The 18,180-nt window shown below is 36.6% G+C and overlaps 1 protein-coding gene and 1 long non-coding RNA gene across 2 annotated transcripts in view; both read right to left on the bottom strand.

Moving 5' to 3' along the window:
- Positions 1–8,216: 8,216 nt before the first annotated feature.
- LOC118811974 (interferon-induced transmembrane protein 3-like) lies at positions 8,217–12,290 on the bottom strand. Its single transcript, XM_036576600.1, has 2 exons — positions 11,831–12,290; positions 8,217–8,993 (listed from the first exon to the last, which is right to left on the bottom strand). The coding sequence occupies exons 1-2, from the start codon at positions 12,005–12,007 to the stop codon at positions 8,811–8,813; spliced, it is 360 nt and encodes a 119-aa protein (XP_036432493.1). The 5' UTR covers positions 12,008–12,290; the 3' UTR covers positions 8,217–8,810.
- A 3,882-nt stretch (positions 12,291–16,172) lies between these two features.
- The window catches only part of LOC118811976, a 32,511-nt gene continuing 30,503 nt past the window's right edge, over positions 16,173–18,180 (bottom strand). The window contains exon 4 of the long non-coding RNA XR_005007517.1: positions 16,173–16,315. This is a non-coding gene — a long non-coding RNA (uncharacterized LOC118811976). The remainder of the gene's footprint in view (positions 16,316–18,180) is intronic.

Below are 18,180 nucleotides of genomic sequence, written 5' to 3'. Positions count from 1 at the left end.
AACCTCTCTGGACTCCACACACATGCAGGCTCACAGACCTCCCCATAACTTGCTCAGAACAAACTCATCTTGTCTTTTTACCATTACCCAAAATACCTAAAAACCACTAACACCAAAATGTATGCATGAATACAGGTTAACTTGCTGCTGATGAAAATACCAAAATCATAGTGTGAAAAACAAAGAAAATGACTGGTACTTGGTATCTCAGAGGTTTGCTGGCCATCTTTTAGTAACCAGTACAGAATAGATCATAAGTGTTGGAACTGCAGTCCTTCCAAGAGAAAAGTAAAGGAAGTGAACAAAATAAATTGGCTTGCAAGAATTCAACTCAGACTTCTTCGAGAGACATCTTATGAACTCATGGGATGTTGCTGTTGCTGTTCTAATGGAATATTTTGGATGAGGTGTTACATTTATTCCTCCATGTGTGTAGAGCTAATTATGGTTTTGCATCATGACTTGTTTTGGCTTGAAAGAAAATGTGAACAAATTGGTGCTAATGTACAAATTTTACACAAAAACCCCAAAACAGTAATGATGTGGACACCCCTCCTAGGAGGGGTCTCCTGAGTTAATGTCTGTCTCAGCAGCCTGACAGCAACACGTGTGCTAACAGTTCAGTTACAAATTTCTACTGTGTTTACACAGTGTGACTGAGTAGAAAGAGACGCCTCTTTGTCCTGACTGGTTGAATGTTGGTCTCGTAATGAATTTCACGTGTGAATAAACACATGGTTTTTGCACACTTGACATGTTGTAATAGGGTGACTCACCCAGGGGTGGATTTAAACCTGGAACGCTATGAGAGGGGGACTCTCAAGGCAAGGATCAGGGAGTAAGGCGGCTCAGGGAAAACAAAAGTCTAGCGTAAACTTGGGGAATGAAGTCTGGCGTAAACTTGGTGAATGAAAAAGTGCCAAAGCAAGGAAAACAAAGGCTGTCAGGGGAAGACTAACAGGCTCATGTTGTTCTTAAAGCAAAAGGAAAAAAAAACAAAAAACAAAGAATGAGTTTCCCAACACAAAGTTAAAGGGCAGAAAAAGGTTGAGAAATGAAGAAGCAAGGAAGCCAAGACAAACAATTCCTGGCATGGAAAGTGACTGATTGAGAGGTCTTATAAAGGGATAGAAAGGGACTTGAGACAAGCCCAGGAGGAAGAACCAGAGAAACCCAGAGAGGGATACTCATGGAGTTAGGTCTGGCAGAGTCAAGAGAAGGTGAGAGGAGAGAGAGACCCAGAAGAAAACTCAGAGGGACCAAATTATCAGCTTAGGCTTGTCTAGTACTCTGAAATGAACACAAGACTGAACACAGAGGTAAGGGTGAGCTTTCTTTGAGTGGGGGAAGAACAGATGCTGCTGATTATCTCTAATCAAGGTGGAGCGGCTCTGTGCCTCCCTCTAGTGGCCAGGGGTGGCTTGGCAGGTGCACTGTAAAAAATAAAAAAATAAAAAAAAAACGTTCACATGTCTGGCAGCAAAAGTTGCCAAACAGTAATTTTACAGTAAAACACTGTACAGTGGAGTACAGTAAAGTCTACAATTTGATGGCTGCTATCTTTCAAATAACAGTGTAATCAGGTTATTTCATAGACTTATTTAATCAATCTATAACATGCACCTGTCAAAGTACACATTTCTAAAGTAAAATAAAGAAAGTTTACTGTTTTTTCAATCCTGTTAAACATTTTTCAATAGACATAATCTCTCAATAAATGTCCTTATCCTCTAAATTTAAAGTGGATAACAGTTAAATGTAGGTTGATCTGCCTGTTTAAAGATGTATAATGTCTGTCTAAAACATAAACAATAATGTGAATTAGAGCACTAATTACCTTCTGTATGGTTTTTGATTCATCTGTAGTTCGGACTGTAACAGCATGCACTTACTAAAGTGAGAAAAAGTTTCTTGATTTCATTTATGTGCGCTAAGAACAAAACCAGCAACTTGAAGGACTAAGCAACCACACTACACTCAGGACTTAGCTACACTGACTATTAATTGGCTAAAACAAAGCACAAGTGTCAATAACAGAACCTAGTACTGCAATAGTTATTACAGTCCTTAAAAGGGGCCGACACACAGTTGTTAAGGCACTTTCAACAATGACAGTAAGATGGAAAGTGTGTTGACAATACAAACCCTGAAAAAATTGGGACATTTTGTAAAACGGTTGAATTCTCTATTCCAAAGATGAAAGGGACCATCCTGACTTTTGTCAGTGAAAGGTGCAAATGGCAACGTCTGTCATGGTAGGGGGCATCAGTGCCAACAGCATGGGTGACCTGCATATGTGTGAAAGGTACCACTGACGCATTTATTGGGATTTTAAAGAGACATATGCATCAAGACAACGTCTGTTCTCTGGAAGTCCATGGTTATTTCACCAAGACGATGCCAGGCCTCATTCTGCATGTGCTCCAACAGCACGGCTTTATAGACACAGTGTGTGAGCCTTACAGGCCTGCCTGCAGTCCAGATCGGTCTCCTATTGAACATGTATGGCACATCATAAAGAGCAGAATCTGACAACAACAACCACAGACTGTTGAGCCAGAACTCAATGAGTTCTAAGCACGAATGGGCAAAAATTTCAGTAACAAAACTGTAACAATTAGTGTCTTCATGTCTCAAACAGTTTAAAAGTGTTATTTAAAGGGAAGACAATGTAACAGAGTGGTAAACATGCCTCTGTCCCAACTTTTTTTGAGTGTGTTGTAGGCATCAAATTCTAAAATTATTTTAAATAATTTGGTCAGTGAAAACATTGGAAATCTTCTCTTTATACTTTTGTCAGTTAATATAGATTCAAGATAATTAACAAATCACAGATTCTTGTTTTTATAACATTTTACAAAATTTTCTGGAAATGGGTTTGTATTTTAAGGATTAGGACTTCAATTATATGCAATGCTCACATTAAATATCTCATAGAATGACATGTCACAGTTCATTCTCACTGTGCAGTTTTGTTTTCTTCAGTCTCAGTCCACTCACGCTTAACCGTCACTACATAACAGTTTAAAGATCAACTCTGAGAAAGATGACAGTCATCTTAGGAGGCATCCGTAAGACAATTCCATAAGTCCAGGATTTAGACACTGTGGGATCTCTCAATGATCTTGTTAGCTACCATTAAAGCAATGACCTCTGCTTCATCTGTGAAAAAAGAAAATCAAACAATTATCTGTTTTAGCCTGTAGCCTGATGCATCCTGTGCACATTTAAATCAATTTAGCCTGCATAACATTATAATGTAAAATGCAAACAATCTGAAATCATGATAACTGTTGTTGTTACTGTAATCATCTGTAATTGTAGTATTAATATCAGAATTAGCTCATCAACTGGAAGTTGCTGACTTTTGATGACTGAATTGCCACTTTTCTCTGGTCTGTGTCGTTGTAACTCTAACCTTTAAGACTTTATTTTCTGACAGTCAAGCATTATAAGCAGCAGTTTGATGATACAGTCTTTATGAAATTTCTAAAAAATAAATGATCTTGAATCATAGTATGTGCAAGCTGTAGGGAGGGCTGAACGATTTGGGGAAAATATCTAATTGTAATTTTTCTGACAAATATTGCAATATCGATTGAAATGCAGTTATCTTCTATAAATTAATATAAATTGAGGTGCTTGAACACTGAGTGAGCAAGACTACTATTTAGTGGTTATGACATGTGTCCCTGATGCAGCACTGAACAGAGGTTTTCTGACAGGGGCAGAAGTGACCAAAAAAAAACAAACAAACAAAAAAAAACACAGAAAAAGCACAAGAAACAAAACAAGAGTTAAAATTGTAATGACTGTTTAAGTAGAGTTCCCAAACATTTTCATTGGGTTTTCATTACTACCCTAGTCAGGTTGATAACAATAATCACATGCAGCTCTTTGTACTTCTATCAAAAGCTAACATCTTTCACCTTCACTGTTACTGCCAGATTAGCGTGTTAAATAAGCTCAGTAATACAATAGTGACCACTACTAAGTAACGTTTGATATTGGTATTGAACTTAACAGATGCACCATCACATTAAATTTCTAAGATCAATGTACCTAAACTCATTAAAGGGGTTAACCAGAGTTGCCAGGTCCAGCAAAACTCTCCAGCCCAAAGTGTACTTACAACCTTCCTGCCAGAGGCTGAAACTAGCTCAAAATTTAAAGTATTCAACGGCAAAAGAAATTGTAAATTGTATAAATGCAATACTAAGCAAAATTCTCAATGATATGTATTATATGTAAATCTATTGATCTGGGCAGTAAATGTTATTATTAAAAAAACATTAAATACAAACACACAAATAAAGAATACATTATTTTTAATCATTTAATACCATCCAATGCATAGAGTGAACCTCACATGGCTCCCTACTCCCTACATAATGCACAACACAGGCCTTAACTTATAGCTCCTGCACTCAAACACTGCATACACTGTCTAACAAACAGATACTGGTGATTCAACACCTGCACACAATTCACTACAGGACATTCACTACACTCACTACAGGACGTCAAAACTCCACAATTCACATAGTGCACTATATAGACAGGAGGCAGCCATCAGAGATTCAGCACTAGTTTATCTAATCAATCCTTCATTTAATTTAAATCAGGAGTGCTGGAATTTAACAAATCCATTCTGAAGTGCAGTGAGAAATCAGGATTCAGAACTGTTTTCTTCTAACCAGCATATTAATAACCAGCAAAAACACTTTTATTGCCAAGATGAATTGTTTTAAACATTTTCTAGGCTGCCTGTGACTTTTGCACAGTAGTTTATTTAAGGTACTTTACTGCAGAGATTTTTTCACTGAACACTGAATATTATAACTTGTCCAAATACTCCTGACAAACGTCAGTAAACTTTTAGGTTTCTCTTTTGTTTCTGTTTGCATTTACTAGCTAGCTAACGTTTACTGCTTCTCTCTCTCTCTCTCTCTCTCTCTCTCTCTCTCTCTCTCTCTCTCTCTCTCTCTCTCTCTGACTCTCTACTTCCTGTGCCGGTTCTCCCTCATGTTTGTGAATAACTCTCTCTCTCTCTGGATACAGTGGATACAGTTTTACACTTCTGTACAGTGAACCCCTGGGACGTGAGGCAGCCGATCAGCTCAGGGAAAGGGGGGACAGACAGTTAGTTCAGCACCAACATTCCCAGCTTACCATAGGATTCTCTGTCCCAGATCTGCACCTTTTTCAAACAGGAAAACTAATTAACCAAAGGCTCAACTAAACAGGTAAGTTTTTAGCCTAGACTTAAAGATGGAGGTCTGAGTCCCGAACACTGACTGGTAGGTTATTCCAAAGCTGGGGGGCATTGTATGAAAAGGCTCTTCCCCCTAATGTAACTTTATTAATTCTAGGTACTAATAATGAGCCCGCACCTTGTGATCTAAGTGGGCGTGTCGGTTGATAGTAGGAAATAAGGTCACTGAGGTACTGAGGAGCAAGGCCATTCAAAGCTTTATATGTCAGTAGAAGAATTTTGTACTCAATGTGGAATTTAACTGGCAACCAATGTACACGGCACACAAGGTACACAAAATTGGGCTAATGTGGTCAAATTTCCAGGTTTGGTGAGAACTCTGGCTGCAGCGTTCTGGACTAACTGAAGCTTGTTAAGGTTTTGGCTGGAACAACCAGAAAGCAGAGCGTTACAGTAATCTAACCTGGATGTGATAAAGATGTGAACTAATGTTTCTGCATCCTGTAGCAACAATGCCTTTCTTAATTTAGCGATGTTACACAGGTGGAGGAAAGCTATTCTGGTAATATTGGTAATATGCTCATCGAAGGCCAGACTGGGATCGATCGTGACACCAAGGCTTGTTACAGATGTGCCTGGTGCAATTGAGAAACTATTGAGATTAAGAGTAAACGTAGGCAGATTATTCCTAGCAGCTTTTGGACCCAGAAGAAGAACTTCTGTTTTGTCTGAGTTTAGAAAGAGGAAGTTACTTGACATCCAGTCTTTAATGTCTTTGACACAGTCCTCTATCTTATTAAGTTCAATTTTGTCCTCTGGTTTAGCTGAAATATACAATTGTGTATCATCGGCGTAGCAGTAGAAACTGATGCCATGTTTTCTAATGATGGTACCTAGTAGTAGCATATATAAGGTAAATAATATGGGTCCTAAGACAGAGCCCTGTGGAACACCATACTTTACTCTTGTGAGAGCTGATAGTTCACCATTTACATTAACAAACTCATAGCGATCACTAAGATAAAATTTGAACCATGAAAGAGCTTTACCTGTCACTCCTACTAGTTTTTCAAGCCTGTCTAATAGAATGGAATGGTCTATTGTGTCAAAAGCTGCACTAAGATCAACTAAAGCCAGTAAGGATATGTTTCCTTTGTCAGCGGATAATAAAAGATCATTTACAATTTTCACTAATGCTGTTTCAGTACCATGGTGAGGCCTGAAGCCAGACTGAAATTTTTCATATATATCACTCCTATGCAGATGGGAACGTAATTGTTTTGCCACAGCTTTCTCTAAAATGTTTGATAAAAAGGGAAGATTTGAAATAGGTCTATAGTTTGATAACTCAGAGGGATCAAGACTAGGTTTCTTGATTAAAATTAAAATTAAAATTTTGAGTGAAGCCAAAACAGTCTAAAATAGATACAAATGCCTTACTTAGCGGATCCTGTGGTTTGTCTATGTGGATATTAAAATCTCCAACAATTATTACTTTATTCGAGATTGTTATTAAACTAGATAACAGGTCAGTAAATTCCTGTAAAAACTCAGAGTAAGGCCCGGTGGCCTGTAGATTATGATGAGCGAAAATGAGCTCTCATTTGTTCCTCGATTACTAACATTGAGAAACTGAATTTCAATGGAAGAGAAACTACGGCTTGCTTTCGGGTTTATTCCTAAGGTATTAGTGTAAATGGTTGCTATGCCTCCACCCCGACCGTTTAAGGGAGGACTATGTACATAGCTATAGCCTGTCGGGGTGGCTTCATTTAAACTTAAGTACTCTTCAGGTCTAATCCACATCTCTGTTAGACACAGAGCATCAAAGTCATGATCAGTAATAATTTCATTTGCAACGACGGCTTTAGGTGTGAGAGATCTTATGTTAAGCAGTCCTAGTCCTAGCACCAAAGGTGCGGTCATTGCAGAGTGGTACAACTGGTCTGATATTAATCAAGTTACTAGAGCAAACATTTCGAGGCTTTTTGATGCTTTGTTTTATTCGGGGAACAGACACAGTCTCTATTGGGAGAAACCTATGAGCATTTGTATTTATAGAATAAGTATTTTTATCAGCACTTGCCTTATTTACAGTATAAGTGCTAGTAATCATCTTATTTTCAGTACTACCACTAGGATTATAAGCTGTAGCGTTTCTATTTTTGGCGCCACTTACGTGGCATGGAAAGGAGCCCAAAACACCAAAACACAGCGACTTTCAAATTTGCACTCAGACTACATTTTCAAATGAGCCCACTTTGGCTTGAAAACCGCAAACCTCTCTCTGCTGGCGCTCAGATTCAAGCAACTGATTCTCGATATTCATTGGCTGAACAGACCATAACCACGATTTTGTCCAGTGAACACACACAACTGTCTGCTAAACAGTTTACTAAACTGTCTGCTAATTCTATAATATACCTTTGAGCTGATATTACAATTCACTGCCTATTTTAAAGAGAAGTGTAATGAATTACTGAATGGTTTGACAATTATTTGAATTATTTAAACCTCATTATTTTAATCAAAAATATCCTTTATTACTGATTGTTCTGGTCTGATGCTGTATGCCAGTTGATAATATGGAAATTTATATTAATTTACCATACATTTACTGTTTTAAAACAACAAATTACTGTTACGTTACAATAGGCAATGGAATTGTTATATTATTATTGCCCCATATTTAAAGTAATTTAGAGCAGTTCTGTAAATTAATTTTATAATGTCTTTATTACTTGTAATTACAGCAAAAAGGTTCCGTATTTTTAAATTAACACACACAGAGCAGAAAAAATGTAAAACAACTGCATTGGTCTGTATTTTTACACTGATAACTGTGTTTTTACCCTGTTAACTGTGTTTTTACAATGATAACTACTAAATTAACACTCAAAACTCATGATGGTACAACATGTTAAAAAACTGTGGATTATTATAATTTAAAACAGCAGACTTTGACTGTATTTTTACATCAGATTTATTGAAAAAGGTGTTTTACAAGTATATTCTCTTATCATGAAAAATACAGAAAAAAAACTGTATTTATTTACGGTCAATGTCCGTAAAAAAATATTTTTTTACAGTGTGGCTCAGCCCCAGTCTGGGCCCTTACACATGTGATAATATATGTGTCTTTTCTGTGAGGGGTGGTCCACATTATTTGTTTATTCCCCGGTTTACTGGGGCATTTTTGGGGTATTTTATTGAGCACTACCAGAATGTGAGAAAAATTTTGATCAATACTACAAAAAGTGTTCTGATTCAGAAATCGATGACCTTTGATGAAATATGATTTGTGTAGTTGACTATTTGACCTTCATTAATGAACACAGCTTGTCAATGTTTCATGTACAGAGTCTATTTAATTACTCAGTTGTCATAAAGAGAAGAAAAATTTTACTTTTTGTTCACAAAAAATATTTCTGACAAGACAAAGCATCCAGTTACAAAGAGTGAAATGTTAATCAGATCAACCTGAAAAGCTTTTCAGACAATGATCTTTTTGCTTAGCAAAGCTGAGACAGAGACAACATTATTTTTGTTATATTAGTTTATATATTAGTTTTGTGAGACTGATTTAATATCTGGTTCAGTAATAAGGAGAATGAGAAGGAAAATGTCTTGTCACTGCTGACATGGTCACAACCACCACGATGATGGCGATTATGATGGTGAGAATAATCAGAGCGAGGGCCCATCCGTTGATACAGCAAGCTGTAGATCCATATGCTCTCGCTCCAGCTAGGTCTCCCACCACCTTCCGGTCTCTGGACTGAAACACACACACAGGTCATAAAAACAGGCTTTAGATACATTACAGCTCTTTACATTGCACATCTCTGTATGAAATGTCAGTAGGGAGAACTGGGTTGGTTGGCAAAGGGTCAATTTCTAGGTCAGTAGAGGGAACTCTCACAAAAAAGTAACATAAAAATGACTGTCCTCTTGACCAACATTCATCCCTTTGGTCAAAAGCCCTGAATGTTACAGTCTGTTGTAGTGCAGATAACCTTTTTATTTCTCTCTATGAAAACCAAAAAGTTAAGTTTTATAGAGAGATATTGAAAATGTATGCATTTTAGCAGAAATGATCTGAAAGCTAACGAAGTGCACTGTAAAGGAAAAGACAAATCTTTACAGCTTTTTTGAGTTAACTGAACATGTTAATTCAGCATCTATATTAATTATGTACTAATTAAGTGGTAATAAAATGTTAAAATGTTAAAGCAAATATTCTTTATATGTATAATTGAAAATAGAACAAAGACAACATATCAAATGTTGAAACTGAGAAATTGTATTGTTTATTGAAAAATATTTGCCCATTTTGAATTTGATGCCAACAACGCATTCCAAAAACGTTGGGACGGGGGCAACAAAAGGCTGGTTAAGTTGTGTAATGCTAAAAAAAAAACACCTGACGGTTAATTGGCAACAGGTCAGTAAAATGATTGGGAATAAAAAGAGTCTTTCAGAAGTAAAGGAGGAGAGTTCACCACTCTGTGAAAGACTGCGCAGGCAAATAGTGCAACAATTCAAAAATAATGTTTCTTAATGTAAAATAGCAAAAAACTTTTGCTTTTCTTCATCTACAGTACATAATATCTTTAAAAGATTCAGAGAATCTGGAGAAAACTCTGTATGCAAGGGACATGGCTGAACACCAGTATTTGCTGGCCGTGATCTTTGCGCCCTCAGGTGGCATTGCATTAAAAACAGAGGAAATTCTCTAGAGGAAATAACTGCATGGGCTCAGGAACACTTCTGAAAACAACATCTGTGAAAACACTTCATTGTTGCATCTACAAATGCAAGTTACAACTCTAAAACGCAAAGAAGAAACCATATATAAACAGGATCCAGAAATGCTGCCATCTTCTCTGGGCCCAAGCTCATTTGAAATGGACTGAGGGGAAGTAAAAAAGTGTCCTGTGGTCTGAAGAATCAACATTTGAAATTATTTTTGGAAATCATGGACACTGTGTCCTCCGGACTAAACTGGCCTGCCTGCCGTCCAGACCTGTCACCACTGAAAACATTTGCCGCATTACAAAATTAAATATATGACAAAGGAGACCCTGAACTGTTGAGCAGCTGAAATTCTATGCTAACCAAGAATGAAAAAACATTTCACTTTTAAAACTACAGCAGTCGGTCTCCTCAGTTCCCAAAAGCTTACAGAGTGTTGTTAAACAAAGAGGTGATGAAACACAGTTGTAAACATGCCTCCGTTTGGAACGCGTTGTTGGCATCAAAATCACAATGGGCATTTATTTTTGGAAAAACAATAAAAATTTGCAGTTTTAACATTTTATTTGTTATCTTTGTACTATTTTCAATGAAATATAGGGTTTAAATGATTTGGACATGACTGCATTTTGTTTTTATTTACATTTTGCACAGGATTGTATACTATTTGCTTTAGAATTTCAAATACTATGACATTTCATTTAGCATGAAAATGAAATGTCAACTGATGTTTTTGATGATGTCTTTAGGGAAATTTGTGACTATCTACTAGAGTAGCTAGAATGCTAACAAATAGTGGTGGAAATGGTATATATTTTGACTCAGTGATTGTCAAATAAAAGAATATAGTGTAGTTTATTAAAAGAAGTGTGCTTAGGCTGCTCTGAATCATAAATTCTTAGTATAATTAATATATCAGTAGTGGAGATCATCACTTAGAGGGACACATCAAATGGTGATTAATGGTTAAGTAATATAAAATAAGGAGTAATCAATGATAAAAATGTAAAGAGCTCTGAGGATGGAGGAACTAAATATGTAAAGGTGACAAAGTGTACAGTAAAGCCCAATGACTATGTTCCATGCAACACTGCACAGAAGAGGAATATGTAATGAGAGATGTGTAAATTAATTAACAGATAATTAATGGAATTAACACATAAGTGCTTCCTATTTCTCATAGTACTTATTTATATGATTAAACACACTTATCAGTTCACCAGCAGTGTGATAAGCAGGAGTACACATTTAATGAGTAAATAAGCTGTGAACTAATGACAAACTAAACTAAGTGTGCTCAATTACTAATTACTAAGTACTTAATCAGTAACTAATGCTTTATGTGCAGTTAATTAATATAAAATAATGAGTATGTAATTACTTATAAGCATATAATTATTCATTCATTGGCGACCCTTTATGTAGTGTTACCAAATATGCATTTAATGTATTAATATATAACAATCTAAAATGTATCAATAGTTTTTAAATATATTGTGTTATATTTCATCACAGCTCCTCTTCTCAACATGTGCAGTAAATCCGCTGTCATATTTATAATTCATACTTTTATTTAAGAATATTTTTTAAATGGTTCCTTTGTAAAAGATACTTTTATATAATAAGTTACTTGTATTAAAAGAAATGTTAATTTATACATCCAAGACTCTAATATATATATATATATATATATATATATATATATATATATATATATAATAAAAAGGAAACATAAAAACTATTAAGGAAAATACAAAATGAAAATATTCTCAAATGTTTGAAGGAAATAAGGAGGAAATAAATCAGCTCTTCATTTTCATAAACACCACACGCTGAGAATCTCTGTTATGCTGTACTCACCTTTATTGAGAAATAAAAGGCCAGCAGCCCCAGGCAGAACGGGTTTCCAAAGTAGAGAGAGGCCATGGACCAAACTATGTAATCCTTAGGATGTTCAGGCATGGAAATCACCACAGTTCTATCTCTTGCACCTCCCTGCAGGGGGAAGTTCTCTGGGGGTCTGTAAGAGCTTTGCATCTCTGTAGCAGTGTGAGTTTTGTGCTACTGGATATGCTGGATATGCAGGTTATGATAAATCTACACTCACGAGCAGCACCCACACTGCTTTCAGGAAATGGGCCTTGTGACATCGATGTGGCTTTATTTTCCCCTTCTGTATCTTTGTTCACTCAAGTACTATACAAACCCAGAAATGCAAATAAAAAAGCAGTGAACGCTAAAGTCAGATTGACCTGTATTTAATTTAAAACAGAAAAAAACATGATATATTATAACTTCATTTCCAAAAAAGTTGGGACGCTGTGCAAAATGTAAATAAAAATAGAATGCAATGATATGCAAATCATGTAAACCATATTTTTAAAGGAAAATACTACAAAGGCAACATATCAAATGTTGAAACTGAGAAATTTTATTGTTTTTTTTTTAAATATATGCCCATTTTGAATTTGATGCCAACAACACGTTCCAAAAACGTTGGGACGGTGGCATGTTTACCACTGTGTTTCATCACCACTTCTTTTAACAACACTCTGTAAGTGTTTGGGGACTGAGGAGACACTGCTATAGTTTTGAAAGTGAAATATTTTCTCATTTTTCTTTGATATAGGATTTCAGCTGCTCAACAGTTCAGGGGCTCATTTGTTGTATTTTTCATTTCATAACCCTCCAATTGTTTTCAGTGGTGACAGGTCTGGACTGCAGACAGGCCAGTTTAGCACCCAGACTCTTTTAATACAGAGCAATGCTGTTGTAATACATGCAGAATGTGGTTTGACACTGTCTTGCTGAAATAAACAAGGCCTTCCCTGAAAAAGACATCATCTGGATGGCAGCATACGTTGCCAAAATGTGTACATATCATTCAGCATTAATGGTACCCTTACAGATGTGCACGTCACCCATGTGCCCCTATACCATCATGAATGCTGGCTCTTGAACTGTGCACTGATAACAAGCTGAGTGGTCTTTAGCCCGGAGGACACAGTGTCCATGATTTCCAAAAAGAATTTCAAATGTTGATTTGTCAGACCACAGGACACTTTTCCATTTCATCTCAGTGTATTTTAAATGCGGTCGGGCCCAGAGAAAGCGGCAGTGTTTCAGGATCCTGTTTTCTTTGCATTTTAGAGTTTTAACTTGCATTTGTAGATGAAGTGAAAAACTATTTTAACAGACAATGGTTTTCAGAAGTGTTTCTGAGCCCATGCAGTGATTTCCTGTACAGATTCATGTTTGTTTTTAATGCAGTGCTGCCTGAGGGCCCAAAGATTACGGCCAGCAAATACTGTTTTTTGGCCTTGTCCCTTGCATACAGAGATTTCTCCAGATTCTCTGAATCTTTTAATGATATTATGTACCGTAGATGATGAAAAGCAAAAGTTTTATGTTGAAAAATGTTATTCTTGAATTATTGCACTATATGCTTGTGTAGTCCTTCACAGAGTGGTGAACCCCTCCCCATCTTTACTTCTGAAAGACTCAGACTCTCTGGGATGCTCTTTTTATATACAATCATGTTACTGACCTGTTGCCAATCAAACAACAGGTGTTTTTTTAGCATTACACAACTTTTCCAGCCTTTTGTTGCCCCATCCCAACTTTTTTGGAATGTGTGGTTGGCATCACATTTAAAATAGGCATATATTTTTCAATAAACAATACAATTTCTCAGTTTCAACATTTGATATGTGTCTTTGTACTATTTTCAAAGAAATATAGGGTTTACATGATTTGCACATCATTGCATTTTGTTTTTATTTGCATTTTGCACAGCGTCCCAACTGTTTTGGAAATGGGGTTGTACTTCTTACCTTATGAACTTATGAACCACATATGATGCCTGCAACAGGAACATTTTTACCACTGTGTTACATTATGTTTGCTTTTAACAATATTTAATAAATGTTTGTGGACACCAACTGATCCAGTTGATATAGGTAATCCAATCTAGCAACCGTACTATGATTATGCAGCCATGCTATTGTTACACCTGCAGAATATTATTTGGCGTGTCTGGTGAAATAAACATGGACATCCCTGAAAAATACAGTGTCTATAAGGCAAAATATGTTGCCCCAAAATGTGTATCTATCTTTCATTGTTCATAGTGCTTTCAGAGATTTGCAAGTTACCCATGCTTGACTGGCCTTTCTGCAGTCCAGAAGTCTCCCATTAATAAATGTGTGTTTTATTAAGCTTAAATGATAACAGCAAAGGCCTTGTGTGGTTGCACAGCTGATGACTTGTATAACTGTGATTATTATTGTATAAATTTATGGTAAACATTTTCCTGTCCCAACTTTTTTGTAGCATGTTGCAGGCATCATATTTTGAAAGAGCAACTATTTACAAAAACCAATAAATTTCATAAGGTAAAACATCAAATATTGTGTTGTTGTACTGTTTTAAATTTAACACAGGCCAAACAGAATTTACTAATCACTGCTTTCTGTTTTTATTTGGATTTCACAAACTGTCCCAACTTTTTGGAATTTGGATTTGAAGTTTTTTTTCCATCTTTGACCCAGAAACATCTGTTTTGACAGTACAGCACAGTTACGATCAGGAATCAAAGGAAATGTCTAGTTAATGCTGAAAATAATGATCAGATCACAGTTATGGAATATACTGCACATTAAAGCATTATTCAGTATTTCAATCAACTGCAAGAGCAGGATGGCTGCACTGAAGTGACAGACAGAATTAGACAAAGATACGGCATGACCCAGTTTCATAGCTTTAGAGGGCTCCTCATTTTGACTCTTTACCACTTAGACAAAAAGGAGTTGCTAACCAATTTACAGTTTATGAGAAATTTGGCAGCAAGTTTTTTTTGTTTGCTTTCTGTACTAAATGTGCATTTATTTCATTCTTCTGAAATATGTGGGTGAGAGAGAACATCGGCTTGTGAAAGTGAGTGTAAGAGAGAGCAGACAAGTTCATGAGTATGACTGCCTGTGAGGTCAGTTTTTCCTCAGCTTTAAATCCCCAGTGGAGCAGCACTTTAGGTTGTGAGTGTGCTCATACAGTTCTCATGAGAGAGCAGCGAAGAGTGAATGTGTATCAAAATGTGTTTACTGAGGCTTTAAAATACAGCCAGAGAGGTATAACACAAAGCAGCACAGCCTCTACTACAGGAGTGACTCCTGACCTCTCTTTCTGTTAGGCAGACTTGACTTTTGACTCATGAGACTCATGCCATTCAGTCTAAGCTCACACTCCCATTTTTACAGAATGACCTACAGATGAATCAAAAGGTTCATAAAGTTTCCTACTACTGCTTAGCTCTGAATGAAAACAGAACTTAACTGTTTTCAGTCTGTCCTCCTCTAAAGGCTTAAATGAAAATGACTCTTTGCATCATCTCACATAATGCGACAGAACAGTATTTTAGGGGTAAGTTAAGCAAAAATCTAATTGTATTAAATATGAGATAATACTTTATACAATAAAATATTTCAATTGTTGGTTTTATATTAAATTGTTGTAGCGTTGCTGTAGAAACAGATCAGATCTGAACATGGTCAAGATATAACTTTGTTTTGTAATATTTGAGATGGAATTTCAGTGACTGTGTATACAGACATTTAAAAAGATTCCTAAATAAATCTAATGTGGTCATTCCTGGGCCAGAAAGAGACCTAAATTTCTTTCTTTCTTCAAATACTGTTGTTAGCAACATGCTGAATTTTAGTGTTTTTGTTCTTTCAACTTTAGCAAAAAAGGACGGTGTCAGAGGCCCCTGATTCAAAAGAGTAATATTTAGCTTCTAAAAGAAAAAAACATACACTTCATATTTCAAAACTCTTGAAATATCTTAGTATTTTTAAAGCAGGTGTGCACTAGATTATGGCATTTATGGGTTGATTATAAAAATAATGAATGGAAAAAATGGGAAATCCTAGCACTCATTTGCCAGAAGGCAGGAAACACCCTGGACAGGTTACCAGTCCAGCACAGGGCAGACACATAGACATACACATTCACACACACACACACACACACACACACACACACACACACACACATACACACACACTCACACACACACACTCACACCTAGGGCCAATTTAGCATCTCCAGTTGGCCTAACTGTATGTCTTTGGACTGTGGGAGGAAACCAGAATGTACATCTTGATGTAAATGATAATATGGATGTAGGTCAGGTGGTCTTAGATCCTGAGGCGCGGAAGAGCTGAGAGAGGTTGAGTTCTCAAACTGAGTTTGTATGTGAGTAGATGTGAGTGGTGTAAGTAGCTGTGTTCAATCTTGGAGGAAGCAGCCACAGCAGATGCTCCTCCCTGAGTATACACATGCACTGTTCTATAAAACAGGAAAAGAGGTTAAAAAAAGAGACCAAATAACATGTTTCCTCTTTAATGCATTTTGTAGCTGCTAGTAAAAAGAAGTATGCAACTGATAGAGACTTTAGTGATTCAAAAGTGTTGAACAGAGGGGGCGAGAGTGTGAGTAACACATTGAGTGAGTCACTGGCGCAAAACAATGAAATCTCCCCCACCAAGCTAAAACAGAGTGTCTGAATGAAATGAAGACACACCACGTGCACAGTGAGCTTGTCTGACAGCCAACAGCCAAAACAAATTTGTGGTAAATATTTTTATGTCCATTAAAAGCAACAGAACCCAGGAATGAAGCACTGGACCTGCACTGCTTTTAAAAATTAACCTACATATCGCCACATGCAGGTCAGACAAAATGTACTTTGCTGTATTTCAGTCACAAAGAGTAGAAAAAAACCTGCTTCTGTAAAGGAAAGGAAACTGAAATATATATGTTGCCTCAGAGACCCAAAATACCACATCACCTAGAAATGAAACTAAAGAAAACACAGAAAGAACACAAAACATTTTTGTATTCTATTATAATGTTATTATGTTCTCTTTTATAGTTGTTGTGTTCTCTTTTAATGATAAACAGTATGAACTGGAAAGGTTTTACAAATAAAAAAAAATGGAAGAACAAAATGATGAATGTTATTTTGTATAAAGAAATGAATTATTGTGACAACATCTATCATTTTCTAGGTGGGGGTCACACATACAAAGTTCAAATGTTTTCAAGTTTTGTACGATGCACTTTAACTAAGTCAAACTAGCCTTTCCGTCCATGTTGGAGGAACTACCAGACACCAAGGAAGCTGAAAACTGGCAAAAAACCCACTGCCACTCTGTTAAACGATGCAGGCAGAAGTTTATTAACGGTACTATTTACAGCCCAATGTTACGATGCAATGACTGTGAGAAAGGTCTATTACAGCTCGTGCACACGCTGCAGGCAGCAGCCCCTCCCCTGTGCACCCTTTCAGGCAATGCATTGGCGAATAAACACCCCTCTTTGCCAACAACAGCATGCACAACAAAGACAAGTAAACAGAAGACAAATATTAATTATGGTGATTGTGGCAAAAGGATTCCATTTTTACTTCATCAGTCCGCAGCACTTGTTTCCAAAATATCTCTGGCTTATCTAGACATTTGCATACTTCAGACTTTTGATTTCTGTACTGATGCCATAGGTAAGATTTTCCTTCTGATGACTCTTCTATGCAGATCATGTTTATACAAGCAACACTGCACAGTAGAATGGTGCACCACCCCTAATATGCCAGCTAAACCTTCCTGCAGATCTGTTATATGGGGATATTGCTTTGCCTTCCAGCCAGTATACAAGCAGTTAAATATGATTGTTTCCTTGTTCTCCCAGATCTTGCCTTGACAGTTTTCTTTAATTGTTATTTCTTAGTGACATCCTTTCAGTCCTTTCAAACTGGCACCTACACAACATCACTGGACAGCTCAGCAGGCTTGGAGGAGACGCTTTTTTCCACTCCTGCCTATGAACGGCTGTGGGATCAGAGTGGATCAAACTTGACAATAACTGTTCTAGTGGCAAAATGGCTACTGGTGTGTTATAGCATAGATTGTCAGTTGTACTTCTCAGATATGTCACAGAGAGGTGTATCACAGTGCACAATAACCTTAATTAGGCTTTGTTTTGGAACCGAAAATCTGCTGTTAGTGTCTTACAAATTGTTAACCCAAGAAGTGGTAAACACAAGTATATAAATAAACAAAAATAATCCAAACTTTGGGGATGCTAAATGATTAGCCCTTTAATGGGCAGCTTAACTGCATGTTAACACACATTTTACATTGTAATTTCATGCA

The sequence above is a fragment of the Colossoma macropomum genome, unplaced genomic scaffold, assembly GCF_904425465.1.
Source record: "Colossoma macropomum unplaced genomic scaffold, Colossoma_macropomum, whole genome shotgun sequence".
Classification (NCBI taxonomy): Eukaryota; Metazoa; Chordata; class Actinopteri; order Characiformes; family Serrasalmidae; genus Colossoma; species Colossoma macropomum.
The sequence above is the reverse complement of the archived record's forward strand: the minus strand, read 5'-3'. Positions and strand labels throughout refer to the sequence as shown.